Source organism: Melanaphis sacchari, unplaced genomic scaffold (genome assembly GCF_002803265.2).
Source record: "Melanaphis sacchari strain LSU unplaced genomic scaffold, SCAv2.0 Contig51_pilon_pilon, whole genome shotgun sequence".
NCBI lineage: Eukaryota > Metazoa > Arthropoda > Insecta > Hemiptera > Aphididae > Melanaphis > Melanaphis sacchari.
In genome coordinates this window covers 39,145-60,188 of record NW_020271353.1, presented here as the reverse complement: position 1 = coordinate 60,188, position 21,044 = coordinate 39,145, and the positions used below count along the sequence as shown (strand labels likewise).

The 21,044-nt window shown below is 26.4% G+C and overlaps 1 protein-coding gene across 2 annotated transcripts in view; it reads right to left on the bottom strand.

Moving 5' to 3' along the window:
* Window positions 1–291: 291 nt before the first annotated feature.
* Window positions 292–21,044, bottom strand: part of LOC112599483 (brother of CDO-like) — a 54,816-nt gene continuing 34,063 nt past the window's right edge. The window contains exons 3-8 of one of the 2 annotated variants that reach the window (XM_025346406.1): window positions 18,248–18,422; window positions 10,397–10,572; window positions 3,431–3,617; window positions 2,847–2,876; window positions 2,648–2,772; window positions 292–1,683 (exon numbers count right to left, since the gene is read on the bottom strand). In XM_025346406.1, coding sequence (XP_025202191.1) covers window positions 2,663–2,772; window positions 2,847–2,876; window positions 3,431–3,617; window positions 10,397–10,572; window positions 18,248–18,422 — 678 coding nt within the window. In that variant the 3' untranslated portion in view covers window positions 292–1,683; window positions 2,648–2,662. Of the gene's footprint in view, window positions 1,686–2,647; window positions 2,773–2,846; window positions 2,877–3,430; window positions 3,618–10,396; window positions 10,573–18,247; window positions 18,423–21,044 lie in introns of both variants that reach the window. The other variant, XM_025346405.1, reaches the window with a different exon arrangement.

The following is a 21,044-nucleotide window of genomic DNA, read 5'->3' as shown; positions in this document are numbered from 1 at the left end:
ACAAAGATTTAAAAGTTTTTTAAATCGCAAAAATAATGGTTGTTAATGATATAATGGTTGTTACAATATCATCTATGCATTTCGTTGACAATGATGCATATCATACACATAAGCGCCTAATGAGAAATCTGTATTTTTAATAACACTTGGTGTTTTACTCACATTTAACATTGAACATAATTTTATTTATTTATAATAAGTGAAATAAAGAATAAATGTAATTTGAGATATCGTTTTATTTATGAAATACAATCATTAACTTATATAACAATTACATGGTTTTAAGATGAGTTTATTAAAAATTTATTTTGGTTTAAATAAAATCATTAAAAGACAGAGTAGTAGTGTCACAGATAATAAAACTAAAATCTTTTTGAAACTTTTCTATGATATTCATGATGAAACAATATATCTCAATCAAAGAAGGTACTAAGTGTCTAACATGACCAATTGGCTATTTGAACTTAATATTTGGGTATTATATTGATTAAAACCAATTTAGTACCTATGCCGGAATTTTTTTTCAAAATTATTTACGAACGTCATTTATTAGCATTGTGTCTATTGAATATTTGTCATTTATAGCGTGGTATGCGTTGTATCGTAATAAATTATAATTAATTAAAATTGTTCATTATTTAATGGCTGTGGAAGTAATCATTTTGAAACGCTCGATTCTTATACAGTTTATAAATAGGCGCCTAGTGATTCTTGTACATATTTTATATAAATTATGTCGCTATTTTATTTTAAATGGTTTTTTCATAGACATTTTATCGTCTCGATATAAATGCTGGTTTTTACAGTTTATCGTACACCTACTAAACCCATGATAGTGCGTTTGTAGAAAACTGTATTGTTGTTCATTGGCATACAATGATCATTGTTGTGTCGATCGTTATTGTAAAGATGCGTTTTAATACAACACCGAGTGAAGGATTTAAAGAAGACAGTCTTTAGCATGATTTGAGTTTTAATGGCTCAGGATTTTGGTCACAGACAAAATAATAATAATTATGAAAAAAAAAAAGTTAAGCGATTTAGGTAAAATAGTACTTTTTATATGAATATGTAAAAATAAAATCTCACATGGACCTGAGGGTAGGATAAACATAAGGCTTTGGAGTGAAGGAGAATTATATTAAATATTTTTTTGTTTTTAAATATATCACATATTTAAATATGCAGTTACAGGCGTGTCGAGGGCGCGGGGGCCTTACTAAAATAGTAATCAACCTGCAGAGAGTCAATTTGAATACCGACTCATAATAGATGAACAATGTTTGATTAGTTATTTTAGATGTGTAAGTATAAATGTATTAGTGGAGAGGGAAGTTTGAAACTGAATGACATTCAAACTACTTCTGATTGAAATGTCGTATTTTAGAGTGTAATAGACATTAGGTGTAATTACAATGACAATGGTAGAATTGTTATTATTTTAACCTATAATTAGTCATGTGCATGACAATTGAAAATAATATCAAACGGCTAGTAGTACAACATGTACTATAATGACATGAAGTATTTTTAATGTGGTGCGTGGTATCTTGAAGTAAACGGTAAGTATGGTATAGCGAAGAAAAATTTTCGGTCCATGTTTCGACGATGGGTTGCGGTGAAGAAGGTGTGAAGGTATCCGTGAAAATATATGAAGGGTATAGGTAGAGACGATGAATGGTACTGGAATCATAAAATAAAAAAATATTATACATTATAAAAATTTACACTTTTTATGGTTTTTATATACCTAATATAATTTTTGACAATTATATGCACAAATGTTTAGAGTTATTATTATTTTATATTCTTATTACTTATATTTAAAGATTTTATTCTATTAAATTTCATTCACAAGAAGTTGAACTATTTTTTAAATTGAACGATTTTAACTCTTGAAATTACATAGGTAAAAAAAATTTTTATTTAAAAATTATTATTTAGTATTTTGTTATTTTTACCCGGGGTTTACACTATAAAATTTACTTTATTTAGAAATTCTATTATTAATAATTATTACAGCATCGTTAAGAGCTTAGTGAATATGTTCCATACAATAAATATTGATTCTAATACAGTAATACTATCATTTATCAAGCAATATTTTCTAGTGTTATTAAAATTGTAATAAGTTATCTATAATTTATTATTTGTATTTAAATATGAATCCGGAAGACAATTCATAATAGTCATAACTTAATATATTTTCATAGACTACAATCGTTTGATTTTTTTCTTAAGAGACACGTATATAGTATACGTATATAAAATTACAAACACTAGCACAACGCAAGTTATAATTTATTTTCTACAAGTATTATTATAATAAAAATTTACTCTATAGTATATTTTTTTAGATTGTTTTAAAAGAACAAATTATGTTATCTAAATGTTTACAGTAATATATATATATATATATTAAAAATAATAATTATAGAAATTGAATATTTATTCAACGTTGTTTAATAAATGTTTGAGAAATAATTACGTCTTCTATTTTTTTTATCTTTGTACCATCATATACAAATTATATTAAAAAAATTACCGATGTGTTGACTAATTTGTGAGTGGAATTAATTTAAAATGTCAAAAAACGTGACAATAGTAAAATAATGGTTACTATAAATATTAAATGAAAATAAATTACCTTTTTTTTTGAAATTTAAGCAAGATAGTAGGTGACCATGGCCATGATGCAAAGCAATGATGTCTGTATGGTCTTAGGACAAGCCTTGTTAATAGCGGTGATGCTCATATCTCTTAATTCTGGGTCTGATTTTAAACAAAACAGTTAGTTATTACGATTATATTTAAAATTAATTTCATTAAGTAATATAATAACTAACCGGAAAGAACTGAATTGCCTGGGTGTGCTTCTGTAAATAGAAAATAATATACATTTTAATTAACAGTATAATAATATTATAGACAGTATTATTATTATTATTCTATGTTAATAGAAATATTCTCGATAAAGAAATTATGCAATACATTAAACTTAAATAGTAAAACAATTAAGGCGTACAATAGTATTTATTCAATAGATTTACAGAGTATTCAAATACGAATACGAATTAATAATAATAATAATAATAATAAAAATAATATATCTATAAGAAACATAAATGAGCTTTAAATGAAAACAGAAACATATTTTACTTCTTTTATCATACTTCATTACTTAATTATACATAACGTTATTAAAAAACTAACTATAGTTAAACTATTAAAAATTAATGGAAATTTTTGTACACCAAAACTATATAAGGTTTTAAGAAATGTTTTCGTACTAAACATTATAATCTTAATTATTTCTATTGATCTATTAATCACGTTTACGTTCGTGTAATGAAAATTAATGCATACTTGGCATTCGTGAAAACACTAATAAAAACACGGTAAACAGGCTAATAAAAACAAATATTGTTACCGTTCTTTGTGCTGGTGGTGAAGAAGAAAGATTGGGAAACTTCGCTCCAACCGTAGCGGTTTCTGGATTGAACGGTTGCTTCGTATTTGGTGCCGGGGTCCAAGTTGCGGATGGTTTCAGTTCGGGTCTTTTCCAATTGGTCAGTGGATGCAGGGTTAAGCAACACCTCTGTCCAATCATCGTTCCACTAAAACACGAAAATCAAAATCCGAATTATTTTAAAATATACACGTTTTACCGCGGTTTATTAAAACCGCCCCACATCAACGTAAACCGTATTTTCTCCTACACGGCACCTATAAAATATTTTTAAATGATCGTACTCTATGTCACCTACATTTTCGTGGCGTATGGTTTACTTCGTCCTTGTGATTAGGATAATTCGGTGATAAATACAATTAACATGGTGAAAAGTCGAAGTTAGGTCGAACTCCGTTTGTTATTGAAAACAAAAAAACAATGCGTGCGCATAAATACTTGTATTCAGAACGGTGAAGTAGGTACAGCCGAATTCATATAATAAATCATAGCCCGACAATACATAATTTTTTATGTTTTAAATTGTATTTTATACTCTTATTACGTTTATTACGTGAGATAACTCGTAAAGTTGCATTATGTTTTGTATTATTATTTATGTCGTAAAACTAAAAACAATATAGTCGTGTATAAAAGTTGTAAATTATTCGAGTCTTAGCGTTTTCGAAAATAAAAAATAAGAATATCGCTAGCTGCGATTATGTTACTAGAAAAACGCTAATTATTTTTATGATGCTATTTTGTTCAGTCTGTATAATAATATGTACACACAGTTCTATACAACGATAAATTGAATTATTCTTTTTCGTTATTAAAAAAAAAAAAGTTGAAAAATACGGTCTCGATGGTTGTATTATAGCGGCGCAGTGTTAAAATGAATATTGTAGTTTATGTTTGTAACCAATACTTGTATAAAAACCATTAGGTTTGTTGCATAATGCAGTGAAAAAAAAAAAAAAACTCCGTGAGATTTTTAAAGTAGTTTATATTATATGATGTTTTTAACAACAACGTATGATTATAAGAATATTATACGATTTTAAGAATACGATGGCTATATTATTTTCTAGTACACAATTTCACCCTTTGAATATATTGTGTACAGGTGTATTATATACATCGATAACACTCGACAGGACAATGGGAAGTAGAAAAAAATTAATGTTTTATTATTTTTGATACGACCGACGTTTAGAGGTGACCGTTAATGGAGCTTTCACTGTATAATATCAATATATACGTATAGTCTATAATTCTATATTATGGTTTATAGTAATAATTAAATGGGGATATAGATAATAATGAAAAACCAAGTAGTATAATACATAATATTATACGTTACTTATATATAATATATATACACACATCGACAGTTATAGCTATTTCACGCGTTTCATAACTAAAGTTCAATTTTTCGTTGCTGCTTCGTACATAATATAAGACCCTTAGCATTTTCGTTAAAAGTATATTCAAAATTAGGTCACCGCAAAGAATTTAATCGAGACGATCATTGTATTTCTGGTTTCCTTATCTTGAAAATTACATTGATATAATCCGCAAGATAAATGCTTAAAACGTTTCAATAATTTCACATCGAAAGCGCATTGATTTGGTATTAATAATGATGATATTATATAAGTGAATAATAGCTACTCGGTTTATACAAATTATAAAGTACAAATTCGTAAAATTATATATTTGATTGATTCCTTTATTAGTTAATTTAATTATGTTTGTATATTTGTCTTACACAATACGGGATAAAATGATTAACTAGAGATGGATTTTTATTTTATTTTAATAGTACTTATTAGTGTTGTAAAATTCAACCAGGTGTGTATGTAATTTAAAATTTAAAAAAGCCACAATACTCATCATCAACGAATTAAAAATTAAATTATATCGTTTACTTTTATCAAAACAAAAAGTAGACTTTAATTGAGTAATTTTAAATTTGTTATACTTTTGAAACGATCGAAAAAAAAAACTAATTATTAATGCATTGTTGTAGAGTAATGTTCAGTGATTTGATGTCATCAAAAAGTAAAAAAAAAAAAAAAAAAAAAATAGTAAAATAAAAGAATAACAGGTAACAGCGTTATAATATTATTAAATCATACGTGAGCGTGTAGCCAAGTGCAAATAGACTGGGACGTATGAACTGCGGAAAAATGTTTTGACGAGGTCGGACAAGGTGCACAAGATAGACACGCCGTGTAATCGCAAAGTGGGTATAAACTATATGTATAGGTTTAACGTTCCGGAAGGGGGGGGGGAGTGATCGACTATAATATTTCAGCGGCAAAGACGTAAAATAATCCATACACCGATGCAGCAGCAGCACACTACACGCGGAGGAGTGCACAGACGGTGCAGTGCGAGTGTCTTTATCGTTTCGGTGGATTTTTATGATACTTCGGTGGCGCCTGCAAACATTACATTTCAATAGGTCCGCACCTCTGTCGCCACATTCGGCCATTCGTCTTTTTATAGCTTACAAACGAGTATGTGTGTATATATGGCAATAATAGCTGGGGCGTATTTCACGTATACATAATATCATATAGACTGTCGTTTCGATGTAAATATATATATATATATATAAATATAAAGAGAGATTCTCTTCTCGAACTCTTTGCGTGTACACATCATAATGTAATACGCGTTTTGCGTCTGTACGCTGCGTACGCCAGCCGGCTATGTAGTAATTATTATTGCGGACAATATTATACTCTGTCACAGCGCCTACGTTTATACGCGCATGTGTTGCGTGTACATACATTTGTGTACAACAGAGTGATTTACGCCAATCGCACTCGCTCTCATTTTGTCCTTTAATATTATAACGAATTTGTTCAAATTCTGATTTTTGGAATTTTCAAACAAAAAAATGTATATATTCAAAGATCGTATTTTCAAATTGAGTCTATGCGTTTTTTAAACAATTTTATACATCTATATAAAAGTAATGCATAATACGGGATCACGTATTGAATGCAAACATTTCGATTAAAATGTCGAAATGTGACTTTTCGATGATAAACTTATTGTTTTTTTTTTTTTTTTTTGCATTATTGATAGTAAAACTTCGAGGCGTCTTGTGTTGAATTTTCAAACTTTGCATTTAAAAATAAAATTTTCTATAAATTTCTAACTACAAAATAATTTGCAGATTTTCGTGATTCTCGTCAAAACAAACTCTTATAATAATAAACGCTTATTTAAAAAAAGTCGTTATTATGATGTATTTTTCAAACTTGTAAACAGACAACTTATAAAGAAGCTATGTATTTGTATTAAATTTTTCAAAGTTTTCGACCGATTAAACGAATAATTTTTTGTCGACATTTGTAGAAATCTCCTAACTGTTTGCGTCTGTGCGTTGCGTACTCGATGAGCCGACGATATAGTCATAGAAATCATTATTACGGACGATATACCCCGCCACATACGTTTATATTCATATGTGTTGCGTGTGTGTGTATATATATATATTATGTACACATGCGATGTTTTGCTTAAATAAAACGGTTCAATTAACAGCGCGTCCCGCCTTGCCCAAGAACCGCGGTATACTGCGGGCGGCCGCGATGGGAATAAAATCTACTCCGGGGGCGAGCGTTCATATTATGCGTTAATTTCGAATTGCCCAAATGTCATAAAACGTAAAAGCCTGGGCGCAGGGATTTGCAATTTTCAAATCGGTTTATAGCTGTGTCTACATTTACGGCTTCCATGATAATACAAGTTCATAAATTTGTCAGCCGGAATTCCCCAATTAATACCACTCTGCGAGCAACATATTTTCCGCTTTTTATTAGGGCCATTTGCGCGCAGAGTCTTCAGGGACCGATATAGACAGACGGAACGCATATACGTTTTTTGGTGCTTATATATTAATCGAAATTAATGTGTACTGATGGCAGTCGTTGCAATAATTTTTAAGAGTGTTCGGTTGCGACGGACCACGCGGTCGTGTCTGCTCGTTGAAACGTGTTTCTAATATATACTACCTACAGTATAACGTACCGTTAGCACAAAAAATATATTTTAATACCGGATTCGCATAGACGAATTAACGTGATCGTCTGAAGTCACTCATCGGGCGCAGTCTATGACCGTCATCTTGTATAATATGTGCAATCGCGCTTAGTTTTCGCCTCGAACTTGTCATAGCAATGGTATTATGCTATGCATATTATTAATGTTTTATGCCATGATAGGTATACAATCGTGTGCAACAGAAATCTTATTTTTTTTGATCGAAATATGCCATTAAGAGCTCGGTAGTAGTATTTTAATATTAAAAAGTAATATTAGTTCGGAAATGTTTTTACTGTTTATTTATTAAAGATTCTAAGTGTATTTTAATTTTTTGGTACCTTATAATGTAAAAGTTTCGGAAAGTCAAGAATATCAAACGAACGCAAATACAATTTTCATGAGTTCATTATAAGCCTTTTAACAAATCTCATTCCTTTTATGTACATAGGTATTAGCATGGGCTATGCTTAAATTTCGTGGAAACATAATATTAAATTTTCAGATTTCATTAGTTTGTCTATTATATACTGTCTTATTATGGTAAAAGTTTGCAAATGGTTTATTTTACAAAAATGTGTGCATTTATGACGAGCAATACTCGATAACTTGAATAATTATAGTAATAATTATGCTTGTGTTTTTCTTTAAGGTAGGATTGGTTGAACACATTGTTGTTAACTAATGATGTGGTGATATTGCTATATAATAATCCCTCTCTACCACGGACGGTGACATTTATTAACTTGACATTTGTTCATACATTGATTAATTATTCTATGTTTGATGGCTTTGAGTATAATTAACTATAGTAGGGTCCTTTCATTTAATTCTAGCAGCTCTATCTTTGGTCTTTGGTATTTTTTTATTTTTGTACCAAGAAATTCTCTATGAATGCAGTGCGATTTGCTGGTTTATCAAACATTGTAATGAATTTAATGTAGTCAGATTTTGATTTCTGTTATGATTTGTAACTTGATATTTTTATATTTTCACTGTTTGTTTATCGTAATCAGAGCAGTAAATTGAATATGCGTTAAAATAATACAAATATAAACATGCACTTATATACTAAACATTTGGAAATAAGCACTGTAAGATATTTTCAAAGTCTCGTAAAAAAAAAGTTTAAAATAATAATGGAAATACATAAATACTTCGAAAAATACCGATATTATGCGTATAATTTTAAATTGTATAAAAAATGTATGATGGAAAAATATATAATATATAATATAATATGACCTTCATAAAACAAAATATATTTTTTTTAATAAAATGTTAACATTAAAATATTTTTTCAAAACCATCACTACCTACTCCTAAAATATCCAATGAAAATATCAAAAATAGTAACATACATTTATGTTTTCTTAAATATACAAAATTACATTTTGTATTTAGAATGGTAGTCATGATCAAGACTTATCTGGATAATTGTTGTGTTAGTTATTTTAGGCAACACATTTTCTTCTATTTTATAGATACATTTAATATTAATTTCCTGCAGTATAATATTTATTTATCTTATGAATAATATATATATTATATTTAACATATTACTATCAAATTACTTTATCTTAGTTATATAATATTAGATATACTGAAAAATTTTGTATTATGGTTAGTCCTGTATGGCTAAATGTGGAAAGAAAACTATCGAAAAATGAATTAAAAACCATAAACGGTAAAATCATGATTTTGTCTAATCCCAGTTTTGAAAGTCCGTTACATTAGCTCCACCATATTTAAAAATCCAAAAGAAAATTATACCAACGATTGTTATTTAATTTGTACATATTTGTAATCCTAATACAAATATTTGTACATCCCCCAAACGCCTCCAAAAATGTATTTCTCCGACGGTGCTAATGTAACGTTACACCAGCACCACAATTTTTGTACAATCGACTTGTCCACTCCAAAATATTTATTTGTAGCTTTAAAATTAACAGTTCTTAAAAATTTCGAAATTTACGTGATTTACTATTAGATTGATGTTGGTTGATTTTTCAGATATTTTGTTTGGCAAGTTTGAAAGATTTAAAAAAATTTTAAATATTAAAGTGTTTGGTTTCTAAAATCGTAACTTTTGAATTTCAATTTAATTTAAGTTTAAAAGTAGGTATGCCTCTCTGAATTCATTCAAATAATCTCAACAATTTGTACTCTGAAAATTCAAATAAAATTTTTAAAAAAAAATAATTTTATCTATTACTTAGATCATTATCAAGATAAAAGCGAGATTATCTTTGTCTTATTTAAATTTAAGTAAGTAACGTTTATTTATTTTTATCTGTGTCTAGATAAATGTAAATATACCTAATTATTTGTATCTTACACATATGACATTTTAGTTATATATTTTCAATACTGGTACTTATGTCTTGAACACAATTTGTATCTCACTTATTTTGAAAATTTAAAACGAAATTTATCGATGCACAAATTCGTTAAATTCACATCTCTGATTACAGTCTACCATCAAACTTAATTTAATCACGCAATAATCAATAATTTTTGTTTCATTTGATTATTATTAATAAATACATAATTCATTCACTGTCAATAATAATTTGATGTCATCGTGCAGGTTCAACAATTAGATAACTACATTTTTGAAAACGACATTTTAAATAGTTTTGAACTGGCATTCTTCTCATAAGTTATTTATTGCGAGCTTTAGGCTGAGTAGAAAAGTTGTGATTATGTGCATTGTTTGTTTGCTTATTTTTATTGTACCTACCTGCTAAATTGCTCGTAACTGATTTAGCCCTAAAACACTATAGCTACATTAGTTGATGTCGGTGTTGTTATTACAATTTTTATAAGACTCCGCAATCATTGACGTAACCGATTAAGACGATATTATATTGTTATACTCACTCTTCTCATGGGACGTTTATACTGAATTTCTTGGTTGCTCTTGTTTGTCCTGTCAGGACGGTATAGCAATTTGTATTCTATAATTGGGCTATAGCTTTTCACAGTCCATAACATTTCATATGAATTTTTAGAACGGCCCTGTTTCGAGCTGGTGATGATCGCGACGTCTGGTCTTCCTGTAAACAGAGAAATTTTCAACATTTACATTTTTTTTTTGGTTACACATTTATATACCAATTGTTCAGTTACATAATTTGTTTTATAATTTTAGCTATTGTTATATTTTTTTTATTAAATGCATTATTGAGTTTTAATGAAATTACTGTACTAGTTAAGTTGAACCTAAATACTTATAAATAATATTGTGAAAAAAAAAATAATCATTACCTAAATTATATTATTAATCTTAGCCTCATATTATACGTATTTATTCTTTGCAGATGTAAATAGAGGGTGGGGCTAGACTCTTTACATATTTATTTAAGATTCCTAGAAATTTAGGTTAGCACCAAATCTTATGTCTCATATTTAACTAAAATTGTTGAGACTTGAGCCCCTTTAATATAGAGTATTCAGCTCCTTAAGCTGTTTGACTTTCCAACTTTAAGAAATTTTATTTTAGTTCATTTTTTATTTTGTTTTATTTTCAACACATGATGCGGAGCCAGAAATCTTTTTGCTCGCTGATATTTTATGAATTTATTTATTTATTTTTCACATTTATTTGAATTAACATCTTAAAATATATTATATCCAATAAACATAGTTTGATATAAATATTTAACTCGGAACATAATAAAAATCACTTAAATTAAATTAAATTAATATTTATTTATTACTTTTAGGGCTTCACAATTTTGTTTAGTTAAAAGCTTGACAATTGAATCCGAGGTTCCTTATAACTTAATAAGTAATTCTTGTATACATTTTAAAATATTAGAAAAAACAAGAGCACATATTTATGAAGTTCAAATTTTAATCAAATTGGATATTGAAATGCAAAACAATGATTTCTCCTTTTAACGATTTTAGTTTTTTTGGTTGTATTTCATAAATATTAATTGTAAACTTGTGACTTTTCTTTATAATAAGTCTTTTTAAGTAAAAATTCTTCAAATTTAATGTTGAATTGTAAATTTAGAAATTTATTTCTAAATGTATTTTACGCGGTGGAAAAAATCAATAGTCTAACATAATTATATTTCACTATACAATTTATAAATTTGCAAAAAAGTACAAAAAGCTGTATTTGGATACGTTTCAAATTGACACTAGTGGGTATAAAGTAGTAATATAAAAAACACCATTATTCATCACTTTAAATTACAACCAAATACTATGAGATAAAATGCCGTAAAAATCGGTTTTGAGATAATTGACAGTATATATTATAATGTATATTGAAAATATGAGTCATTTCAAAATAATAAAGTTTAAATTATTTTACGGTGGGTTTTTAATATTTGTATTATTATTTAGTACATTATAAAATTCCAAATATTTTTCTATAATGACCTTTTTAATGATTTTAGATATAAAAATTACACATTATTTAATCTTGTTCACCAATGAAATTTAAATAGGTAAAATGCTACATGAATTAACTACATATTTTATTGTAAAACAGATAAAATTATATATGTATATGACGCATTATTATTATTGTTTGTAAATGATAAGTAGGTATTTAATCGAATATTGTAGATTCAGTAAAATTTCTTAAAAAAATTAATATATACTTATATAAAGCTATAAACTTATTATTTTCGTGATAAAAAAATATTTTGAACGTTGATAATAGATGAATTATAATGAAATACGAATTTACGATGACGAAACATAGACAGAATTTTTAACGTTAATTCCCAATAATTTGGAAAATATTTAGAAATAGTTGTCATATTTTTAATTTTGTGACTTAAACTAAAATACTCTCAGGAAAATGCTTATGCACAATTATATCAAGTTTTGAATAGATATATTTTTATTAATAAATGTTCAAATTTTAGATTGGTAGAGTTATGATACATCAAAGTGAATTTTGCTACTTTATTATACTTTATTTCTTCCATATTTTATATTTGTATGTTAAACGTTTATAAAAATATTGAGACTTTATTTAAGATTCTGAAAAAAAAAAATGAACATGTTGTTATTTAATAATAAAAAGTTGATAGCATTTTCTTAAAAAAACTTAGGAGTGAACAAAATAAGGCTTAACTCGAAGAGTTTTTTTTTTCAGAGAGATGATATATTTTTAAATATTGAAGTTTTATTGTTTACAAGATCACTTTATATTGAATATTACATCATACTAGTTCATCACGAAGTTTGTGTGAAAATTTGCTGAAGTTAATTTTTTGTTTTTAAATAACCATGCAATTAGATTGCGCGAAGTTTCGTAGACAGTAATGAGAATGTTAATTAATTCAACAATAAAAAAAAAAAAACGCTGCTGCTTGGTGTTTAGCTTTTAACTTAAAAATGTAACTTAAAATCGTCTAATTAGACAGGCGTTGAGGGACGTTCGTGCAACAATAATATCCGACAAGAGCGACGCAGGCAGGTTAGTCAGCTAATGGGCGTGAAGTGTGGAGGGAAACAGTTTAAATTCAATTTTGAGTGTTGTCGTGTAACATTAGGTGTAGGGTCTGTGAGTGAAACAAGAACAAATAACTGAGATGTTGCCGAAGTTTCTGTTTGGTCTTAGGTACATACCGTACCAATTAACGTGACATTACAGCTGGTAACGTAACTTTTTAAATATATTGTGTAAAGCTAAACGCTATTCCGAATAATATTAATAGGACGTAGGTATATTTTAATAATTAACACAAATAATCTAAAATATATGCGAATATTCCATAAGTTAATATTAGGATAAAATAGTATTTGTACTTTGTACTAACGGATATTATTTAATGTATTTTTCATATGTATAAATTGAATAGAAAACTGTAAATGGTGTATAATATTTTGATAAATATCAAGCAGTAAGGTGCTGTAATGTTTATTTATTTAGATTTTAGAGTATTCTTATTTTGCACGTATAGAATAACCAAATTTGTTACGGTTTAAAAATGAATAATATCACAGTAGTTAGTAAATTTAAACTTCTTGTAGAAATTATACTTAAAAATAATGGTTTTGTACATTTTCTAAGATAGTACCCGTTCTGTAATTTTATACTATTTATACTATAAGTTAGTTCCATACACACATTTCATATGAATATCAAAAAAAAAATTTTTTTATAGTATGGTATGGAGTTTAATTTAAAATGTTTTTTTTATTTTATTATTTTTTTTTTTTTTAGATATAGTTATTACTCAAACATTAACAGGTTACACTGCTCAACAACTCAAGTTATAAATAATTCTGGAATCATCATTTTCTTAATATGTGTAAAAGGAATATTATTACTATATTAGAAATAAATATTATAGTTATTGAAAATAAATAAATATACCAATTTTAGAATATTCCTGATTACTTAAACGAAAAGTTTAAGACTATTTTTTCATTTATACTTTTCAAATTACTAACAATTTTTATTGCAGGAACCAATTTGCAATGTATAACTTTCTTGAGAGTGGCTGATACAATTTTGTATGATTTGATAACTGCAGATAGGCGATAAAAAGTTACAGCACTTATTACTTATTTGAGAACTCATTTTTTTAAAATTTAAACTAAATGTTGACATTTTTTTTAAACTACTTTATAGTTCCAGATGTTCTACATTATAGTTAATAGTAGTAATAAGTGTTAAAGTTATTCGCTTGAAATGACTTGAAAAAGTAAAAATATTGACGTGCAAAATCACTGACAGGTGAAATTAACGGAATTTAATTTAACGTTGATAATATAAAACGATCTCACATCATAAAATATGTCTAGCTTATATGTATAGGTATATATTATATTTTGAAAGTTTAATAAGAGGATAATACCTATAAAATAGATTATTTCAATAGATGAACCACTGATGATGTTAGTCACGTAATTTTAGTTTGCCCCGAGTTGTTTACGTAATCACATGTAGAATACGTGTCTAAGATGTATTTCAGTTTTAGAATCGATGAGTAATATTTGTTATTCAATGCGTTTGTAATTAAAATATTAAAAATTAATCGCATGTAGGTGGGATACGTGTAATCTTCCGGTTATTGACATTCATTCGCAGACAAAGGATTTGAATTTCGTTTGAAACGTTTGCGATCTCATACTAATGAAAAATTTCGATTGACGATTGTTAATTTGTGCGATGGAGCGCTTTATTTTAAGCTCAGTATCTCAAAAGAAATTTGAATAATTTGAATACAGTGACAAGGTGTTTTTAGCGTAAAGTGAAAACAACATTACTGTAGTTACCAAATATATATGTTATGAATTATTAATCAAAACTGTACACAATAGTATTTTACTATAAATTTTAATAATATTGAGTGTGCGATTTATTTAAAACATAATTTTTTATTATAATATTTCTAAATAAATCATACAAATTATTTCATGGTTTTTTTTTTTATCAATACATATTATTATTAAAATTAAAATATTTTTGATTAAGTACCTAAATTTGTTAGAGGTTGCAAAAAAAAAAAAAAAAAATTGAATAATAACGTTGATAAACAGATGTATCTTTTGAGTTAAATCTGTATATTTTAGTTATGAGAATAATATGTAAATTGAATAATTTCTTGGTTAATTAACCAAAATTTAAATTTGCATAATTATTTTCCAAGCAAAACATTTATCACACTTAATTTAATTATATATTTGGTTTCCGTTGGATTCTTTTGATTCTTGTTTAAATATTTTTTATACTTTAAAGAAAGATTCTGTATAGAAACATGTATATTACTTTTTTATCCATTCGAGATTTAAGTATGTTTATCATGAACGTCATTAACTTTATAAAAAAAATAAAATAAGCAATAAAAGCATATTTTATTAATATGACATAATAATTAATATAATTCAATATTAATATTTATTCATACAATTATTATAAATATTTATACCATTTAAAAACGCCAACTAATTTTTTTTAAATTTTCATGTGTATTTATGTTAATATCATTTATTACAGTAATTGTTTTTATATTTTTACATTTTAAATTGCTGCGATACAGTTGAATAAGAATGCTCTAAAAATATCTTTGTATAAAATTCTATATAATTAAAAAGGTGTATTAATGGGGTACCGTTTCACTGTATTGAGTTATTGACCGAATCATTGTAGTCGATATGTTAAATTTGAATTAAATGATAAATCATTCTATTAGAAAAACGCGGAGACGATATGTTAGTATAAATTATTCAAATACCGGGTACCTATTTTATATTATATATTACCTATTTATATTGTATTTTTAATCTTATTAATATAATATTACTTACACATTATTATATATTATGTTATAAATTATAAGGTAAAAATAAAAAATTTTTTTATGCCTATAAATAGCTATAAAGAGTTAAATAGTTAAAAAACATTATCATGAACTAGAAATAGTAATACAAAAATTTGGGAAAATTTTAAGTACCTATGCTTGTTGGTTTTTTATTTGCACTATAAAACATTTGTTAAAAACTGGTTTGCATAAAAAAATGCTGAAATTAAAAATGTAACTATTTTTATTGCTCAAAATGGTGTTAATGAAAAAACACATGTTTGTAAAATCAATATAGTTACTGTTCTACTCATAATATAAAATACATTTAGAAGTATTTTAGAATTTTAAACTAACATTTTAGGTGGCCATTTGATGGTTAAAACTGTTAAAATAAATACATTTTGTTAATGGTGATTAAAACTAAAAATTTTGTGATATGTTTATTTATTTGAATTAGCTCTTATAGGCAAGGGTTTATCAACATTTACTATTTCATAATTGAGAATCTCAGAAATATGCATTAAAATGTTATTATTTATTAGTTAACTCCTAATTATTAATAGTTACTATTTTTTTAAAAACAACTAAGAATTTAACTGTTTAATCGATGATAAACTATGCGTATCTAATTAAAATAAAGTAATTAAAATTAATCAGGTCTATAATTTATTTATTTTTATTTCGATACTATTTTTCAATTCTTTGCATTTTACTAATGGACAATGTTATCAAATTTTTAAAACCACATCACTTATTCATAAATTTGATTGCGGATAATTTAAATTTGACAAGAAAATTCAAAATGTATTCATAATCTTGATTTAACATAAAATTAATTTTACATTAGTTACTTAATTGTATATATTATTTGAATATACGCGTAGTTCATTACCAAACCTGCAGATTAACAAGAGATTAATATTTGCCACGTGCCATGGAACTAATAAAACAGTGTGTGCGATGTTACGTCAAACCATTGTTTTACATTTGATCCATCGCATTATCATTCCAGATGCATTTTAAGCCGACATAGTGTAGCACGTATAGAAAAATACAATTCCTCATAGCTAGGAACGTCAACAAAATAATCTACTTATATTTTTAACCTGACACTAATTACAATTTATATAACGCATGGTGTTGTCAAAAGCTATTTTCCTAATTATGTTTTGTATAAATTATATTGGTTGTTTTATTGTACCTATTTAATTATTCGCATGCCAATTTGCAACTCATTATTGTATACTGTGATTGCCGTATGATAATTTGCTATACCTATCAAAGTTTTAGTTTACAGATTATTTCTTATAACTATTAGGGTTGCGAGTGAAACATAGTACATATTTATAAATTATGTTGAACAACTTTAATAATTATGCAGGCACATTATAATATAGTTATATGCGTTATTTTAAATTAATTGTTTATTATTTAATTTCAAAGAATAGTATTGGAAACTTGAGACATATTTTTAAACAAGGATTTGACTCAAAATCTTAAATAATAATAAATAATTTTATTCAATTTTAATTTACTTAATATTTTCATGACATTTTAAAAACTACTTAATAAATAAAACGTACGCGTGGGAGGGTAATATGCCCGATGTTTGTGAATAATAATAATAATAAAAATAATATATGTTAGTAGTATGTATACAAATACGGAATGAACATTTTTAATTTAAAAAAATAACATCGAGATCTTCAATAGGTTTTATAAGAAAATCAGATAGCCAATAATGTGCTACGTTAATTTTTTGTATCAATGTATTGGTGAATTGTTAATTATTAATAATAGATACTCATATTTCATAATATTTAACTTATACTTAGTTTTAATCATTTTTTTTTTTTTTTGAATCGAAGACTGAGGTGAAGACTGTTTTTGTAATACTTCACCTCATTTACATTATATTTTTACCCTAGTCCTAATTGAATACTAGAAATGCTGTAATATGAGTTATATTGCGTAGTTATTTCGTAAATTTTACTATACGATGTACTCGTATAGCACAATCATGCTATCATTCTAGGGATGTTTTCATGATTTAGTTTGTTTATTAATTGCAGTAAAAAATAATATATAAATACGTAGTATTTTTTAATTGCCTACTTATGTACATTTATTAAATAGGTAATTGTTATTATTTATAATTGAAAACGAGTCAAACAAAATATTCGATTTTGATGAGTAAAGAATTAAAGAATACCCCTTAAAATTAATAAACATAACATTTTATACTCTATAATTAAAATATTTACAAAAGAATAAATAAAAAAATATCAGCTAAATTGATTTAGTATTAAGTTAAGTATAAATAAAAGTTCTCAGATAATAATTAAAAGCGAATTGTTTATGTATTTACAATGTATATGCAATAAACCATGTTTTGGCGTTAAAGATATAATGAAATCGTATAATATATAATATTAAGAGTCATACTTACCAGTCACTTCGATGGATCGTTTGCTTTTGCCAAGTCCATTATCGGCCACACAAGAATAATTGCCAAAATCGGTCTTCTGCACTTTTCTCAAGCGTAAAGTGTATCGGTTGCCTCTGACGTCGGTAATCCGCCATTCGGTCATGTCCAATTGTAACGTGTCTCTATACCACAAAACCTGAAAAATTACGCGAAAATCATAAGACGTGAAATATTGTTTCATATACGCGTAAATGTATTACAAATATTATCGCAAAAAATATTGCTTGCCAAGTGCCAACCACTCTATACACACATTGGTAGCCCAATGAAATGGCGTGTATGAGTGGTTATGATATTTTTGTATTGTACTGAGTTACTTGTGTATCTATTAGCTACGCAATACGGCCTTATATTCCTCCTCAACTCCGAATCGAATTCATGTTATAAATAATTGCAGCAGTATTTAAGGGGGAAATGAGACCTTTTCCACGAAATTGATCAAGAATTTAAATTAATATTATTTTATGGAAGTGGATTTCTTTATTTATTTTAATTTTTGTTTTACATAGTTACAATATATTATAATACTTAATAGCTACCAAACTAATACTTATATCGAATTTGATTGAATTCAAACATCATACAAATATTTTTTATCAATTGAAAGTTAAGATGTTATAAGAATACTTCTGTATATATACAGCGTTATTTTCAGACTTGGCTTATTTGTATATTTCATCATAACTTTTTTGCATTGCGACCTATCATTCAATACTTAATTTTTTTTTATCAATGTTGTCTTATCATTTGGTTTTTGTTTAGAAATTTTAAAGTTTTTAACAATGCGGCTTCTATATTTCAAAATTGCTAACACATCTGCAGTTTTGGCATAGGTTGTAGGTTGTAAACCATAAAGAACAGATGTTTCATAGTACTTTTCATCGAAAATATTTAGTTTATTTAACAATTCTAGAGAGCCAAAATCAACGTCTAATTTTTCTAAAATAGTTCAATTATTTATTTTTTATTGAGAATTAAATATTTATGAACTATTCATCAATTGTACTGATAATATTATTTTGAATACAATTTGAACTTTATAGATCCATGAGTCATTATTAGGAAATAACTTTTTTCCTTAGAATTATGTATTTAGAAATATTCTGCAATATAAAAATGATTTTTAGTTTTCGGTGATGATCAAAAATAAACTATTATATTTTGAGATACATTTAATAGTCATATTCTAAGAAACATTGATATGTTGATATGTGTTTCAGTGTTAGGTGTTGGCCGTATTGTTCTAGAATCAACATTTACCATCATAAAAAAAAGAAATTGAGAAAACCATAAGTCACTATAGTGAAAATTGGGCCTGAAGATTTAAAATCAAGTCTTTAAATTAATCATTTCAATTTTTATTTAACATAAAAAATAAATTTTCCTTATTTATGCTATTTATTCTTTTAAAAATAATATTTTAACACGAATAAGTAGTAATATATTATATATATATATATATATTTATATTTTAAAACCGTTGGTAGTCTTATTTCTATTGTTATAAATACTAATGGAACAATGAGTACAATTTTATACTGTAAAAATTATTAATACTAATTTTAGATTACGATTGTTAACAAGAGAGTTTCGAAATTGATACAAACCGTTTATAGACACTTTATTAGGCGCAACAACTTACGGTTAAAATTTGTCTAGACAAAATTACCTGATTACAGAAATCATGCACTAATAAGTTCCTAAAATGTTATTACGTATACACAAGAAGTTAATCGGTTATGTTTGTTATATGAGTCATGGCATGTCTACGACATATTAAATTTGTGTTAGCGATAATTATTAGTATAATGATTTGGTTATTCGGCTCATTATACTTTTCAGATAGTTCTTCATCGGAGAGATATACAGCTGACGAGTCATTGTAATGTGACGCTGTTTATACAATGGATGTAGTAATAAGAAAAAAACACAAACTACATTTTTTACGCGACTTGTAAAATATCGTATACACGACAGATCTTATAAAAGCTGAATTCGAGATTGTAATCCGAGGTAGGTGGGTATTTAAATAAGGAATTGTTTAACTGTAAAAACTTAAACATAATGATAAGGAAGAAAGTATAACTTGATATTTCTTATTAACATTTTAAAATGCTCGTTACTTACTTTAATATTAATTAAAAAGTGAAAAAAAAATCGATGTTGACTATACTTTATGATAATTATACCTTTACATTTGATAATAGATCAATTCATTGTAATATTAAAAACAACAGAGTAAATGGATTTTTCGAATGAAAAATGTAATATGTTATGCGTTATAATAAGACGGAGACAACACGTCATGCGTATACGACGTCCTCTTAATAGTAAATTGCAATATATTTCATCAGCAGAACGACAAAAAGAATACAGAGAAGGAAAAGAGAGTTTTTGAATTTTATAATGGAACACCAGTAGTTTAATATATTTTGTAAGTGATACCGTCTTATATTATTATGCAATATTCAATAGTTATTTTGTCACGGTTGAAACCAAAAGTAAAGCACGTGGTACGTGTGCTATAATATCAGAAACTAATTAATATGATGATTTATTCTCATTTTGATAGGAAACCATCTTGATGAAATGTTTACTACAAAACGTTTTTTCTAGAGATATTTATTAACTTAATGAATAAATTGAATATCAAACACGTCATTTGAGATTAGTTAATATACCACACTGTATTTTATCATAATTATTTAAAATAGTGTATAATGAGTATTTTAATAATATTTTGAGCACCTACGCCTCA